This window comes from Myotis nattereri (genome assembly GCF_964212035.1).
Source record: "Myotis nattereri genome assembly, chromosome: 9".
Taxonomy (NCBI): domain Eukaryota; kingdom Metazoa; phylum Chordata; class Mammalia; order Chiroptera; family Vespertilionidae; genus Myotis; species Myotis nattereri.
The window spans coordinates 72,076,950-72,093,728 of NC_138084.1; the positions used below are offsets into that span (position 1 = coordinate 72,076,950).

At 38.2% G+C, this 16,779-nt stretch overlaps 1 protein-coding gene across 1 annotated transcript in view; it reads left to right on the forward strand.

Annotated features, from left to right (window-relative positions):
* Positions 1-15,979, forward strand: part of KBTBD3 (kelch repeat and BTB domain containing 3) — a 22,584-nt gene extending 6,605 nt beyond the window's left edge. Inside the window, exons 3-4 of the mRNA XM_081099645.1 lie at positions 11,911-12,156; positions 13,931-15,979. Of these exons, the coding sequence (XP_080955771.1) occupies positions 11,936-12,156; positions 13,931-15,533 (1,824 nt within the window). The 5' untranslated portion in view covers positions 11,911-11,935 and the 3' untranslated portion in view covers positions 15,534-15,979. The remainder of the gene's footprint in view (positions 1-11,910; positions 12,157-13,930) is intronic.
* Positions 15,980-16,779: the final 800 nt, after the last annotated feature.

Sequence of the window (16,779 nt, forward strand, 5' to 3'; positions counted from 1 at the left end):
CATATCAGCTATTTATATTACGATTCATAACAGTAGCAACAACAGTTATGAAGTAGCAACGAAAATAATTTTATGGTTGGGTCACAACATGAGGAACTGTATTTAAAGGGCCAGAAGGTTGAGAACCACTGATCTAAGTTGTTATATAAATAATTTATTCCTTTTTAAGGATGAGTATATTCCATGGTATGGATGTACCATGGTTGTATACTCATTTCTCTACTGAGCAACATTTTGGTTGCTTTTCAGTTTAAAGCTGCTATAAAAAAATCATCTATAAATTTTTGGGATTGAGTCTGCAACCCTGGCATGTGCCCTGACTGGGCCCCAACCAAGAATCAAACCATGACCCCCTGGTTTATAGGTTAATGCTCAACCCCTGAGGCATGCCAGCCCAGCTGCCCATTTTTATTTATTTTTATTTTTTAAATTTTTATTGATTTGAGAGAGGAGGGAGAGGGAGAGAGAGATAGAAACATCAATGATGAAAAGAATCATTGATCAACTGCCTCCTGCATGCCCCCCTCTTGGGGTTCGACCCCACAGTCCAGGCATGTGCCCCTGACCAGAATTGAACCCGGGACCCTTCAGTCTACAGGCTGACACTCTATATCCACTGAGCCAAACCAGCAAGGACGGCTGCCCATTTTAATTGGATTAGTTGGAGTTTTTGTGCTGCTGAGTTATTGTTGTTATTGTTGTTGTTAATCCACACCTGAGGATATTTTTTCAATTGATTTTCCGAGAGAGTGGAAGGGAGGGGAGATGGGGAGAGAAAGAGAGAAATACCGATGTGAGCGAGACACATCGACTGATTGCCTTCTGCATGCGCCCCAAACAGGAATGGGGAAGGAACCTACAACCCAGGTACGTGCCCTTGACCAGGAATCTAATCCAAGACCCTTCAGTCCGTGGGCCGACACTCTAACCACTGAACAACCAGCGAGGGCTGTATATTATATATTTTGGATTGTAACACCTTAGATATGTGATTGCAGAATATTTCCTTCCATTTTATAGGTTGCCTTTTTATTTTGTTGACTGTTTCTTTTACTGTGCAGAAGCTTCTTACTTTGATGTAGTGTCATTGGTTATTTTTGTTTTTGTTGCCTGACTTTAGGTGTTAGGTCCAAAAAAATCATTGCTATTACTAATGGCAAGGAGCATATTCTCTATTTTTTTTCTAAGAGTTTTATGGTTTCAGGTGTTACATTTACATCTTTAATTGATTTTGAGTTAATTTTTGTGAGTGGTATGAGATAGAGGTCTAATTTCACTTCTTTTGCATGTAAATATCCAATTTCCCAGCATTATTTACTAAAGAAAGTGTTTTCCCTCCATTGAGTATCTGTGGCTTCCTGTCAAATATTAGTTGACTCTGTATGTTTACTTCTGAGCTTTCGATTCTTTTCCATTAGTCTGTGTGTCTGTTTTTATGCCAGTATCATATGGCTTTGATTACTATACCCTTGTAATATAGTTTACAATTAGGAAATGTGATGTGTCTGATGTTGGTTTTTTTCTCAGGATTGTTTTGGCTATTTAGAGTCTTCAGTTCCATATGAATTTTAGGATTGTTTTTTCTTTTTTGTGAAAAATGCCTTAGAAATCTTTTTTTTTTTTTAATTGATTTGAGAGAGAGAGAGAGAGAGAGAAACATCTTTTGGTTTCCTCCTATACGTGCCCTGGCCGGGATCAAACCTGAAACCCTTTTTGGTCTTCAGACACTCCAACCTACTGGGCCGGTGCATGCCTTGGAAATCTCGATAGGGATTGCGTTGAATCTCCTGATGGCTTTGGGTAGTGTGGACATTTTAACAATATTAATTCTTCTGATCCATGAACACGGGTTATCTTTCCATTTATTTAAGTTCTTTAATCAGTGTCTTTTAGTTTTCAGTGTATAAATCTTTCACCTACTTGGTTAAATTTATTCCTGTGTATTTTATCGGTTTTGATGCTATTGTAATTGGAGTGTTATTATTATTTCATTTTTAGATAATTTGTTGTTAGTACTACTAATTTTTGTATGTTAATTTTGTATCCTGCCACTTTACTGAATTCATTTATTAGTTCTAACACTTTTTTTGGTGGAGTCCTTAGGCCTTTCTATATAGAAAATCATGACATCTGTAAAAAAGACAGTTTGACTTCCTTTCCACTTCTGATGCCTTTTATTTATTTTCTTGCCGGATTACTCTGGCTAGAACTTGCACACTATGTTGAATAGTGGTGAGAGTGGGCACCCTTTTTCTTAAGCCCAATATTAGAGAGAAAGCCTTCAGCTTTGCACAATTGAGTATGATGTTAGCTGTGGGCTTGTAATAGTTTGCCTTTATTATTGTGTTGAGATTTTTTTTGGTCTTTATTATTGAGAGTATTGTAAATGTCCCTCCTTTTTCCCCCATTGCTCCTCCATCTGGTTCCTGTCCCACTTTAGGCCTTCCTTCACAGCACTATTGTCTGTGGCCACGGGCAATGCATATGTGCATATAAGTTATTTGGTTAATCTCTTACTGCCCACCTCTCCTCTTCTCTCCAAGGTTCCTTAGCCTGTTGCATGCTTCTATGCCTCTGGATCTATTTAGTTTGTCAGTTTATTTTGTTCCTTAGATTCCACATATAAGTAAGATCATGTGATATTTGTCTTTCTCTGACTGGCTTATTTTGCTTAACATAATAACCTCTAGGTCTAGTTTGTTGAGAATTTTTATGAATAGAGATTGAATTTTCAAATACCTTTTCTGGATCTATTGAGTGATTGTATGATTTGTATCTTATAATTAACTGGAGGCCCAGTGCACGAACTTCGTGCACAGGTAGGGTCCCTAGTGGCTGCCGGCTGCTGGCCGGGGTGCCTCCCTTCCCCTGGCCACCTGTCGCCTGGTCAAACTCCTGGTCAAACTCCCAGTCAAGGGGACAATTTGCATATTAGGCTTTTATTATATAGGATGTAATGAATCACATTTACTGTTTTGTGTAAGTTGCATACCAGGGATGAATCATGGAATATCTTTTTATAATATGCTGTTGAATTTGGCCTGCTTATATTTTGTTGAGATTTTTTTTTGCATCTATATTTATTAGGGATTTGCTTCTAGTTTTATGTAATGGCTTTATGTGGCTTGGTATCACAGTAATGATGGCCTTGTAAAATGAGTTTATGTGTTCCTTCCTCTTCAGTTGTTTTGGAAATGTTTGAGAAGGATTGGCCTTAATTCTTTTTTATTAAGTGTTTGGTAAATTTTACCCATCAATCCATCTGCTCTTGGACTTTTCTTTGTTGGAAGGTTTCTGATTATTCATTCAATCTTATAGTAATTGGTCAGATTTTCTATTTCTTCATGAGTCAGAGTTGGGAGGTTGTTTCTAGGAATTTATCCAGTTCATCTAGGTCAGGGGTCCTCAAACTTTTTAAACAGGGGGCCAGTTCACTGGCCCTCAGACTGTTGGAGGGCCAGACTATAGTTTAAAAAAAAAACTATGAACAAATTCCTATGCACACTGCACATATCTTATTTTGAAGTAAAAAAACAAAACGGGAACAAATACAATATTTGTATTTGCATGTGGCCCACGGGCCATAGTTTGAGGACCCCTGATCTAGGTAATCTGATGTGATGATGATAAATGTTCATAGTAGTTTCTTATGATCCTTTGTATTTCTGTGATACCAATTTTAATGTCTCTTCTTTTATTTATAATTTTATGCATTTGTGATCTCCCCACCTCTCCCTCTCTCTCTGGTTAGTTTATGTACAGTTTTTTCATCTATTCAAAGAACTATGTCTTGGTTTTGTCAATCTTATTATTTTTTTCCCTATTTCATTTATTTCTGCTCTAATCTTTATTATTTCCTTACTTTTCCTAGCTCCTTGAGATGTAAAATTAATTTGTTTTAGTTGAGAGCCTTTTCTTGATTTATGCATTTATTGCTATAAATTTTCCTCTTAGAACTCCTTTTGCTTCATTTCATAAGTTTTGGTATGTTGTAATTTCACTTTCATTTGTCTCAAGATACTTTTTATTTCCTACTTAATTGCTTCTTTGATACATTGATTGTTCAAGAATGTGTTGTTTAATTTCCAAATATTTGCCAATTTTCTAATTTTCCTCCTGTTACTGATTTCTAGTTTCATATGATTATGGCTAGAAAACAGAGTTGATATGGTTTTAGTCTTCTGAAATTTGCTAAGACTTACTCTGTGGCCTAACATATGTCTCTATTCTAGAAAATGTTCTGTTTATGCTTGAGAAGAATCATTATTCAGCTTTTGTTGGACAGAATGTTCTGTAAACATCTGTTAGTTCTCTTTGGTCTATAATGCTGTTCAAATCCTCTGTTTCCTTATTGATTTTCTGTCTGGATGATCTATCCATGTTGAAAGTGGGGTATTAAAGTCCCCAATTATTACTGTTTTGCTGTTTCTACCTCCTGATAGTTCTGTTAATATTTGCTTTATATATTTTGATGCTCTGATGTTGGGTGTATGAATATTTATAATTTTTATATCTTCTTGATGGATTGACCCCATTATTATCTTTGTCTCTTTTGACTATTTTTAGCTTAAAATCCATTTTTTTTGTTATAAGTACAACTACCCCTTGCTTTCTTTTAATGACCATTTGTTTAAAATATCTTTCTCTACATCTTTACTCTCATTCTGTGTGTGTCTATTGCCAAAGTGAGTTCTATGTTGGCAGCTTATTGTTGGATTTCGTGTTTTGTTTTGTTTTTAGTGTTTTTATCGATTTCAGAGAGGAAGGGAGAGGGATAGACAGATAGAAACATCAATGATGAGGGAGAATCATCCATCGGTTGCCTCCTGCACTCTCCCCACTGGGGATCAAGCCAGCAACCCAGGCATGTGCACTTGGCCAGAATCGAACCTGGGACCCTTCAGTTCGCAGACCGATGCTCTATCCACTGATTCAAACTGGCTAGGGCTGGATTTTGTGTTTTACCCATTCAGCCATTCTTTCTTTTGTTTGGAGACTTTAATCTATTTACATTTAAAGTAATTATTGTTAGGTAAAATCTTGCTATTGCCATGTTGTTAATTGTGTTCTGACAGTTTTGTATATCCTTTGTTTCTTGTTTCTTTATCTTTCTGTCTTCTTTGTGATTTGATGACTTTTTGTAGCATTATTCTTAGACACCTGAATCACAATATTCTGTGTAATTACTACAGGTTTTTCCTTATTGGTTACCATGAGACTTACATAAAATGTAACACCCTTTAAGCTGATAACTTAATTTTGCTAACATACAAACTGGACATTTTTGCTCCCTCCCTCCCCTAGTATATTTTAGGTTATTGATGTTTCAATTTATATCAGTTTTATATTGTGTATTCAGTAACAAATTATTGTATTTATAGTTATTTTTAATATGTTTGTTTTTTAACTTTTAAACTCAAGTTGTCATTCAGTTATTTAGCACCATTATAGTATTTAGAAATTTGACTTTGACTGTATATTTACCATTACCAGTTAGTGTTACACTTAACATTCATACATTCTCATGATTTTAGTTAGCATCCTATTTCTGCTTGAGGAACTTACTTTAGTATTTTTTGTAAGACAGGTAGAGTGGTAATGGACTCCCTCAGCTTTTGTTTTTTGGGGAAAGCTTTTACTTCTCATTTTTTCTGAGAAGCAGCTTTGCCAGGTATAGTATTCTTAGCTGATAATTTTATTCTTTCAATATTTTAAATATATCACCTCATTCTCTACTGGTCTGCAGAATTTCTGCCCATAGTCTATTGGGGGTGTGGTGTCGAGGGGGAGGGTTGTATGTGATGTTTTACTCTTCTGCTTCTTTCAGTATCATTCTGTCTTTGACTTTTGACAATGTCATTATGATGTGTCTCTGTGTAGCACTCTTTGGCATCCTTTGGGCCTCATGACTCTGGATGTCCATGTCTTGCTCCAGGTTTGGGAAGTTTTCAGCTATTATTGCTTTACAAATGCTTTCTGTCCTTTCCTCTTTATCTTCCTCCCAGCATTTTCCTAATGCACATATTATTCTTTGGATGGTATCCTATGAGTCCCATATGCTTTCTTCACTTTTTCATTTTTTATTTTCCTCTGTGCTCCTCCTCCTAGTAAACTGATTCTTGTAAACTGATTCTTCTGCTTGACTGAGTCTGATGTTTAAACTCTCCAATGAATTCTTCAGGCCAGTCATATATTTCAACTTTAAAATTGCTGGGTATTTTTTTTAATATTGTTTTATTGCTTAAAATATTACTAAGAGTAGTGCATATGTCTCCTTTTTTCCCCCCTTGATTGCTGGGTATTTTTAAATTTTAATTCTTTGTTGAAATTCTCATTTTGTTCATACATTATTTTGCTCATCTATGTATATAAAAGCCTAAGTGACCAAATGACTGAACAACTGAATGACTGGTCGACCAGTTGCTATGATGCACATTGACCACCAGGGGGTAGATGCTCAATGCAGGAGCTGCCCCCTGGTGGTCAGTGTGCTCCCACAGTGGAAGCGCAGCTCAGCTGACCAATGGGCGCCAGATGCAGGGCTCACGGCTGGCTGCTGTAGCCCGGAGACCACAGCGAAGTGGCAGCGAGCCTACCGAGCTACTGCAGGCGCAGGGGCGTGGGGGGTGGGGGGGGAGGGGGCCTGGATGAGCAGGAGCGGCAGGCGGTGTGGGACTGCTGGTTTCGTTCCAATCCCCGCAGGCTGCTCCAAGGGACCCCACTGGGGCATAAAGCCCTGCCCCAGGCCTCTAGTTTTATTTAACTGTCTGTGTTTTCTTATAGTTCAGTAAATATTTGTAAGAGGATTATTCTGAATTCTTCGCAGACAGTTCATAAATCTCCTTTTCTTTAGGGTTAGTTATTGGAATTTATTACTTTCCTTTAGTGGTGCCATGTTGGCTCAGCTCTCTATTCCAGTGCCATTGTAAGCAGAGCTGTAGGTTGGGCTATGCAGCTACCCGGGTATTCTGGTTAGGCTACATGGCTTGGTAGGCCTGGAGGCTATTTTCAGCCCTACGCAGGGCTCCAAATTTGCTTCCCAAACTGGTCTGTGTAACAGACGCCACAGTTGATACGGCTTGCTGGCTGGGAACCTGAATAAGACAAAACTGAGCACCAACCTTCCGGGCCATATGGGGTCACCAGCTGGGTTTTGCAGATGAGCAGGATCACTGGTCGGGTGCTCTGCTTACATACTACTGGCCTGCTTAGCTTCCCAGGTGCTCTGGCCAGGTTTCTTGGTGAGGTGGGACTGGAGGCTGCACTCAGCAGTAGACAGCTAAGAATTGGCATCCCTGCCCGAGTGGGCAGCATAACTGGCTCCCAAGCCAGCAAGGCTCGTTGTTTGAGGTCTTGAATCTGGCAAAACTGTGCATCGAGTTTCCTGGCCAGATGGGATCATGTCTTGTGTTCATATTCTTAAGAAACTGTCAAGTTGCCGAAACCGGTTTGGCTCAGTGGATGGAGTGTCGGCCTGCAGACTGAGGGGTCCCAGGTTCGATTCCGGTCAAGGGCATGTACCTGGGTTGCGGGCACATCCCTGGTGGGGGATGTGCAGGAGGCGGCTGATCGATGTTTCTCTCTCATCGATGTTTCTGACTCTCTATCTCTCTCCCTTCCTCTCTGTAAAAAATCAATAAAATATATTTAAAAAAAAAAAAAGAAAGAAACTGTCAAGTATGACAGTTGAATGTCAAGTATGAATGATCCAGTGTCTCTACATCCTCTTAAGCACTTGGTGTTATCACAGTTCTTCATATTAGCCATTCTAATAGATGAGTAGTGGTATTTCATTGTGGTCTTAGTTTTGCAATTTCATAGATTTTTGCTCTTTACGTTTCCTTCTGCATATCTTGAGTTTAATTTGCTTTTTATTCTAGTTTCCTGAGATGGGAGCTTATATCATTGACTTGAGACCTTTATTCTTTTCTAATGTCAGTGCTTAGTGCTATGAATTTTTCTCTGTGTTGTTTTAGCTACATCACACACATCTAGATATATTGTATTTTCATTTTTATTCAGTTTAATGTGTTATTGTTTGTGGTGTTGTTTTTTTTTTTTCGTTCTCTTGAGACCTTCTCTGACTCATGGATTAATTAGAAGTGTGTTATTTAGTTCCCAAGTGTGGACAATTTTATGTTATCTTTTTCCTGTTTCTAGTTTGATTCCATTGTGGTCAGAGAACATAGAATGTGTGATTTCAGTTCTTTTAAATCATTTGGGGTTTGCTTTGTGGGTCAAGATACTGTCACTCTTGGTATATATTCCACAGTCACTTGAAAATAATATGTATTTTGTTGTTTGGTGGAGTTTTCTATAAAAGTTTATTAGATTGTGTTGGTTGATGGTATTATTGAGTTCTATATCACTGCTGACTTACTGACTTCTTGATTAATGTTAGAAAGAGGTATTAATGTTTCCAGCTGTAATAGTATATTTGTCTGTTATTCTTTTCGGTTCCATCAGTTTTTGCTTCACATATTTTGCAGCTCTTTAGTTTGGTACATACACCGTTAGGTTTTCTTCTTGGTAGATTGACATGATGTAATGTTACTCTCTGTCTCTGATCATTTCCCTTGCTGAAGTCTACTCGGTAGAGCCATACCTGTCTTCTTTTAATTAATGCTTGCATAGTCTGTCTCTTTCCATCCTTTTACTTTCAACCTAATTATATAATTCTATTTGGAATGAGTTGTTTGTAGGAAATATAAAGTTGATTCATTTTTTTCAATCTATGCTGCTAATATCTGTCTTTTAATCAGTGCGTATAGACTGTTTACACTTATTGATTTACATGTATTGCAGTTATTGATAAGTTAGTATTTAAGTCTGCATTTTTTTGTTTGGTTGTCTGTTTAGTAGTCACATTGATTAGTTGCCTCCCATTCGCACACTGACTGGGGCCAGGGATCAAGCCTGCAACTGAGATATGTGCCCTTGACCAGGAATCAAATCCATGACCCTTTGGTCTGAGGGCCAATGCTCTAACCACTGAGCAAACTAGCCAGATCCATACTATTCTTAATATAGTACATGAGCTATCCAGTGAAACTTGATTTGTGCTATGAAAAATAATAGGCACTACCCACATGTCTTAGTTGAGGGTTCTCCAGAGAAATGAACCAATTGGAGGGAGGGATAGATGATAGATAGATAGATAGATAGATAGATAGATAGATAGATAGATGATAGATAGATTGATTTACTATAAGGATTTGGCTTACATGTTTATGAAGGTAGAGAAGTCTCAGTCAGCAAGCTGGAGACCCAGGAGAGCTGATAGTAAAGTTGTTGTCTATCTGAGTCTTAGTTCGAGGAGAAGCCTGATGTCCCAACTCAAAGACAGTCAGGCAGAGAGAAATAATTCTTTCCTACCTTTCTGTTTTCTTCAGGCTTTCAGTGGATTGGGTGAGTCCCACTCATTAAGGAAGGCAATTTGCTTTATTCAGTCTACTGATTCAAATGATAATCTCATCCAGAAACACCCTGGCAGACACATCTACAAATAATAGCCAAATAGTGAATTGGACACATAAAAGTAACCATCACATTACCAGTATATATGGCTACTGATCACTTAAAATATCACTAGAGCAACTAAGAAACTATTTTTTTTAAATTTGTAATTAATTTAAAGAGCTAAACATGGCCCATGGTTACTGTCCACAGCAGTAGATTGTCTCAGTCCTCAAATGGAGCTTTGATGCTGTAGGACAGTGGTCGGCAAACTGTGTCTCGCGAGCCACATGCGGCTCTTTGGCCCCTTGAGTGTGGCCAGGAAGTTTCAATCGCACTGTACGTGCGCGCCCGCACGTGGTATTTTGTGGAAGAGCCACACTCAAGGGGCCGCAGTTTGCCGATCACTCCTGTAGGAGCATTCAGACTACTTCTCTAGTGTCTGGTTTCCATCTAGGCTAGAAACATCCCCTCTGGGAGGACCAGCTTGGTGGTGAGAAGTCCAGATACCATGAGTCTGCCACATATAGGGACGTATAAGCTATCCACATGGAGAGATCGCAGAGAGAGAGGGAACCCCATGTGTTCTAGCAGTCCATTTGAAGCATCAGAAATGTGAATGAAGAAGCCATATTGGACCTCTAACCCAGTCAGGCCTTCGGATTGAGACAGGCCAGTAAGCCAGGACAAGTGGAGTAGGGAAACAGACAGAGAGCTGAACAAACTGGCAGAGCAATTGCCCGCAGATACAGAAAGTCACCTCCCTAGAGATAACATTAGGCCTCAGTTGTATTTCAGCTCCAAGTCTGGAAAAGCAGGAAAACCAGGTGGGCAACAGTAGGACCAGCTGCAATGACTAAGGACCCCCTGCCCTGACACTGACCAATCAGTGGAGACCATGACCCTGAAGGAGCACACCTAGAAAACTGATGAATAATCTGCCGAAACCCTTCCCGGAGACCTCCACTAAGATTCCCACCCACAAGAGAGAGAGAAAAACCTCAAGGCAAAGGCCCCAGCTTGCGCACTCCCTGTGGGGAGCAGACCCTTTCCTTCTTCCCTCTCTTATTCCCCCACAGACAGGTGTATCCTAAACCGTAAAGGACCCCATGAGACTTGCAACCAGGGGAGCAATAGGCAGCAGCAGCTCCTCCCAGGCTCACCCCTGAGCCTGTTCCCAAGGTCCCCTTTTCTCTGCCTTCCCAGTGAGCTAGGGCAGCCCAGCCTAGGCTCTCCTGTTGCTGCTTCCATGCAAAGCCCTTTCTTGTTCTACTGTCCCAGCTTTAATAAATGTTCCCACATAGCCACCTGGGCTCATGTGAAATTTTTCCTGCACTAAGTCAAGAACCCACACACTACTGGTGGGTCCTAGGAGACCCACCAAGGGCTCGATTCCCTTCCCAGTAACAAGATGATTCAGCCAGAGCTGCCACCTGACTCTAACCATATGAAAACCCCCGAGCAAGAAGCTTCAGCTAATCCCACAGAACCATAAGAGATTACAAGTTTTTTGTCTTAAGCCACTAAATTTTGGGGTGATTTGCAAAGCAATAGATAACCAAAACAGAACTATCCTAAGAAATCGAGGTTCTATATTTCTTTGCCTACTCTCATTCCTGGTCATCTTTATTTTTTTTTTCCTACTTCCTTGCTTTTGGTGGTGTCAACTTTCATGCTGAGCACTGAGTTTGCAGTTTGGGATAGTCACAGTTATCTGGCCTTCAACTATCCAAGATTTCTGACCTCATGTTTAAAAGGCCTTTAAAATAAAGTTATTTGTTTTTTCTTTCTGCTTTCAAATAAGCCAACTTGGCTCAATGCTTGCCTTTTTCTTTCTTAGCAAAGGCCATAAATAGTTAATACAATTTAACACAGATTCCACCAACCCCCCCCCCCCCCCTGCCCATCAGTTGTCTTTTAAAAGTCAAAAGGCATATAGCTGCAAGGAGTGTCTTGGTCATGACTGTAAGAACCCACTCTTTACATTGGGAATTCTGCTTACTGGTGTCAGAATCAAACAACTTATTTGTGCCAGAATCAAAATCAATATTTTAACATCTGCTTTGTTACCAGAAGAAAATGAGTGGGCGGGGAGAGGGATGTGTTGGGTATATACCCAAATGATTATATAAACAATGGCTCTTACATAAAACAAGACCAGTCAGGTAGTGAGATTCTATATAAGCTATTTATACAATTTATAAATTGTGCTGCTTAACACATTTATATATCTTGAACTGTATCCCTTAATAATATACTTTTTATTCCAGTGAACACATTTATACAAATTTAAAAGGAATTTATTTTTAAGTGTCATGAAAAAAAATGTTTAGAACAAGGATTACTATTTTGTCATTGTTCTTAGTGCGCATTTTTTATAATTGATAAGAGGGCAAATTTTGATCTGAAAATTTTATTGGGACTCTACTTCAGTGATTTTTCTTTTCATTTCAGTTCTAAGTACAAATAGAAATTGGCTATGGATAATTCATATGCTTTCAATCAACGAAGCTCATGTAATGGAATTCCATCTGAGAAAACAAACAACTTACTTGTGTCAGAAGATCATGGACAGAAAATCTTGAGTGTACTACAGAATTTTAGAGAACAAAATGTCTTTTATGATTTCAAAATAATCATGAAAGATGAAATAATCCCATGTCATCGTTGTGTGTTAGCAGCGTGCAGTGACTTTTTCAGGTATTTTACCTTGTGTATGCCTCAGATTTTATGATATGGATAATTAAGTTAGCTTTTTAAACTCTCCTCAACTCTCCATCCACAGGAGCATGCAACAATGATTTTTATTTCTTGAAAAGAGCTCATTAGAGCCTAGATTAACTAATTCTTTTTGAGCATGAAAATTTAGGACTATCTTTTGTGATGTTTTATAGAACATTAGTCCCTTAAAATGTTCAGGGGAAAATTGTTTCCATCTGCAGTCATTTTATGTAGGGGATCCCTGCACTGTATCCTTTAGAAAAAGAGGAAAGAACAGATTCGTCCAAAATGGAAGCCAAGTTCAAAGAAAATGAGGAGCCTGAGAGGAAACCACATTTCAGTCACATATTGATTGTATCAATGGATTATTGGGAAGGGAGGGACTCCAACCCAAAGGATTTCACTATAGTAGTGAGAAGTTCCTCCAGAAGCATTTCTGAAGGGGACCCAGCTTGTTCCAGTTTGGGCAGCCTTCTGAATATAAGTTGGTTCTCATGTAGATCATCTTACAAGGAGTGTCTTAGTCATGGCACTGTAAGAACCCACTGTTCACATTGGGAATTCTGCAAGGGTTGGGGTCAAACACAGGACCCTGTGAGGCCTCTTGGTGGCATCCTGGACTTCAGCCGTCCTAGTCACACTGCAGTAAACTGAAGCGCTCGTTGCAACCTTTTCCATTATGTTCAAGTTTGAAGCAATTTTTATTTGACGTAAACAGGTTTTAAATCTCTAATAAACAAACAATGTAAGAGTAAAATTTAAGACAAAAATACAACTCTTAGCTGTTTGCCTAACTACACTGCATGTTTTCATCTGTTTTTTGTTTGTTTTCCCAGTTCTTTTCTCAGATAACTTCTGTTATTTTTCTTTATACTTCCCTGGAGCCCTAACTGTTCTTATGCTCTGTCACGCTCAGGTTCCACCAGTTTCTTCCCCTCTATCCCAATCCAGTTTTTCTTCCAAGTAGTTCTGTTCTGCTCCCTTATCCTCATGTCACCTCTTCATCAGAGGAAGCTGTACAGCACAGTGCTGCAGCACTTGGCCTCTTAATACTCATGCCCTAAATCTAAATCCCAGCTCTACCATTTATTCAATAGGTGACCGTAGGTGTGGGGCCTGGTTACTGTTTCATTTTTTGAAATCACTTTCCCTTTTTCCTCAAGTGCTGTATGAAATGTGTCCTTTTAGATGTGCGTTTGTCTTATTTGGTGGATTTTCCCCAGACAGGCAGATGCACTTGCAACATCTGATATCTCACTGTATTCCCTCTTTCATAGGTCTCAGTACTGCCAAATCAAAAATTCATTTTGAAAGAGACTTTTAAATGCTAACCGCAGAAGCATTATGCACCTTAAATAATTTTAGTTGTTACCTGCAGAGTTGGTACTGATTAACCAACCCATAAATAAACAAATTAAGTCATAAGAGAGAGATTTTATGAATAATATTTATGAATAATACATAAGAACATCAAATCAGTATACAAAATTTGAATCTTTTTATAGCCTTCTTTGGATTAGTTGCTGTAGCTCAGTTATAATGAATATTGTGCAATATGGGAGTTATGTAATACATCTGTTTTGTAGATAAATAGTATTGTATGTATCCATTCAAATTTTAAACTAATTTATTACGATGCTTTGAAATATATTTTAAATCAACTTAAGGTTAAAGGAAATCTTTTCAAGGTAATACTGAAAATTTTCATGGAGTAGATTATTTCTGTTTACTTCTATGTTTTTTATTTTTGCAGGGCTATGTTTGAAGTAAACATGAAAGAAAGAGATGGTGGGAGTGTTACCATTACCAATTTGTCCGCCGAAGCAGTAAAAGCCTTTCTTGATTATGCCTATACTGGAAAAACAAAGATAACAGATGATAATGTGGAAATGTTCTTCCAGGTGTCATCGTTTTTTCAAGTTCCCTTCCTATCCAAAGCCTGCAGTGACTTCTTAATAAAAAGTATTAATATTGTCAATTGTTTACAGTTATTATCTATATCAGATAGCTATGGCTCTCCCCGTTTGTTTGATCATGCATTATACTTTGTACAACATCACTTTTCCTTGTTATTTAAATCCAGTGATTTCTTAGAGATGAATTTTGGAGTAGTGCAGAAATGTCTGGAATCAGATGAATTAGATGTTCCTGAAGAAGAAACTGTCCTGAAAGTTGTCCTGAATTGGACTAAATATAACTTAGAAGCAAGGCAAAAGCATCTGCCTTATTTGATTAAAAAAGTAAGATTACATCAATTACCTGAGGAGACACTTCAAGACTGTCTGCTTAGTGAAGAGTGTTTACTCAAAAACACCAACTGTTTTGACATAGTCATGGATGCAATTAAATGTGTGCAAGGTTCTGGTGGACTTTTCCCTGATGCGCGACCATCCACAACTGAAAAATACATCTTTGTTCACAAAACTGAGGAAAATGGCGAAAATCAACATACATTTTGCTATAATATCAAAACTGATTCGTGGAAAATACTGCCACAATCACACCTGATTGATTTGCCCGGATCTAGTCTGGCAAGTTACGGAGAAAAAATATTCTTGACAGGTGGTTGCAAGGGGCCGTGTTGTCGAACAGTTCGGCTTCATATTGCAGAGTCATATCATGACGCCACTGATCAAACCTGGTGCTATTGTCCAATCAAAAATGATTTCTGCCCAGTATCAACCATGAAAACACCCAGAACCATGCATACATCGGTTATGGCTCTTAATAGATTGTTTGTCATAGGTGGAAAGACGACGGGATCTCAGGACATTAAAAGTCTCCTAGACGTTGAATCTTACAACCCTCTTTCCAAAGAATGGATGTCTGTTAGCCCGTTACCCAGGGGCATATACTACCCCGAAGCAAGTGCATGCCAAAATGTAATTTATGTGCTTGGATCAGAGGTAGAGATTACAGATGCCTTTAACCCATCGCTTGATTGCTTTTTTAGATACAATGCTACAACTGATCAGTGGTCTGAATTAGTAGCAGAGTTCGGGCAATTTTTTCATGCCACACTAATTAAAGCTGTCCCGGTAAACTGCACACTGTATATATGTGACCTTTCCACCTACAAGGTTTACAGTTTTTGTCCCGATACTTGTGTCTGGAAGGGTGAAGGATCTTTTGAATGCGCAGGCTTTAATGCAGGTGCTGTTGGAATTGAGGATAAAATTTACATATTAGGCGGTGACTACGCACCCGATGAAATCACAGATGAAGTGCAAGTCTACCACAGCAGCAGGTCCGAGTGGGAGGAAGTGTCGCCGATGCCAAGAGCCTTAACTGAGTTTTACTGCCAGGTGATTCGGTTTAACAAATACCGGGACCCCTGGTTTTCTAACCATTTCTAAAAGTAGTGTGTGCTTAGACATTGTAAAACTCTTCCGGTTCTCGAAACCTAGGGGAGGTTTGTTAAATAACAGTCGGTAAAAAAGGTCTATACATCTTAAATTAAAATTTACCTTCTATTAGAGAATTACTGTGAATGTACACTGTGTAAGAATTAGCAGTTCCCAGAAACTTAAAATATAAAATGCATTTTACCAAAAACTATACTGAATATAATTTAATCTTGGAGAATCCAGAATACTTGTATTGTCTTCTGTAAATAAAACTCTAGGCTTGAATGTTTTAATTTTTAACAATGAAACACAGAAACAAATCAAATAGTAAGAACAAAGTTCACAGATTTGTACTATGTAAATGGGAGAAATCCCTTTAGGTAGTAAAAATGAATTATGTACACTATATTTTATGAACTGAAAAATAAATTACAAAGGTGAGAATCCTACCCTGTTACTACAGGTTCAAGAGTTATTGAATTCCTATCCTTTCTGATCATAGTTAGCTTCTTTTAAGTACTTTTTTCTTTCACCATTATTTTTCTAAAATGCAATGTGTTTCCCCAGCATCCTAAACTGTACACTGAACATGAACATTTTTTATAATTCAACTTTTTAATGACTCAACTCCTCATTAGGAGTGTAATGTACCATATTATACTTTCATAATGCTACCAGCAGTTACTGAAATGTTTTAAAAATTGCCGTTCCTATTAGAACTCAGTGTTAGTTGGCGTTGATGTCTAGCAGTATGTCTCCCTTATTTTCTGGCTCAAGCTCAATAAATTAACATTCTTGATTTAATTATTAGTTCTACATTACACTGCCCTGAGTTTACTTAACATGTGTGAAGTTCTTGGATTCTTGGATGGAAATGCTGAGATACTTTTTCTGTATCATTGCCAGGTTCCAACATAATTGAGGATATAGGCAATCGGACCTCTGGCTAAGTGGATCATTATCATTGCATTTCTTAAACGATTAAATGCCCAACTTTGTGTTGCAAATAGGGATTTCAGCACTTAAATTAGTACCATATGAGTTTCCTGTGATGATATCCAAGTGTAAAGCACCAGGTTGGTTTGTTACTTTAGTAAATTATTCATAGTGAATTATTTTCTAAATTAAGAACAAAATTTAAATTTAGAAAATGTTGGTATTGATAGTAGTATTCACAACCAACATCTGTTTAGATGTTTCATCATCTTTAACCCAAACAATGGAAGAGTATTCATCATCCTTATTCTCAGCTAGG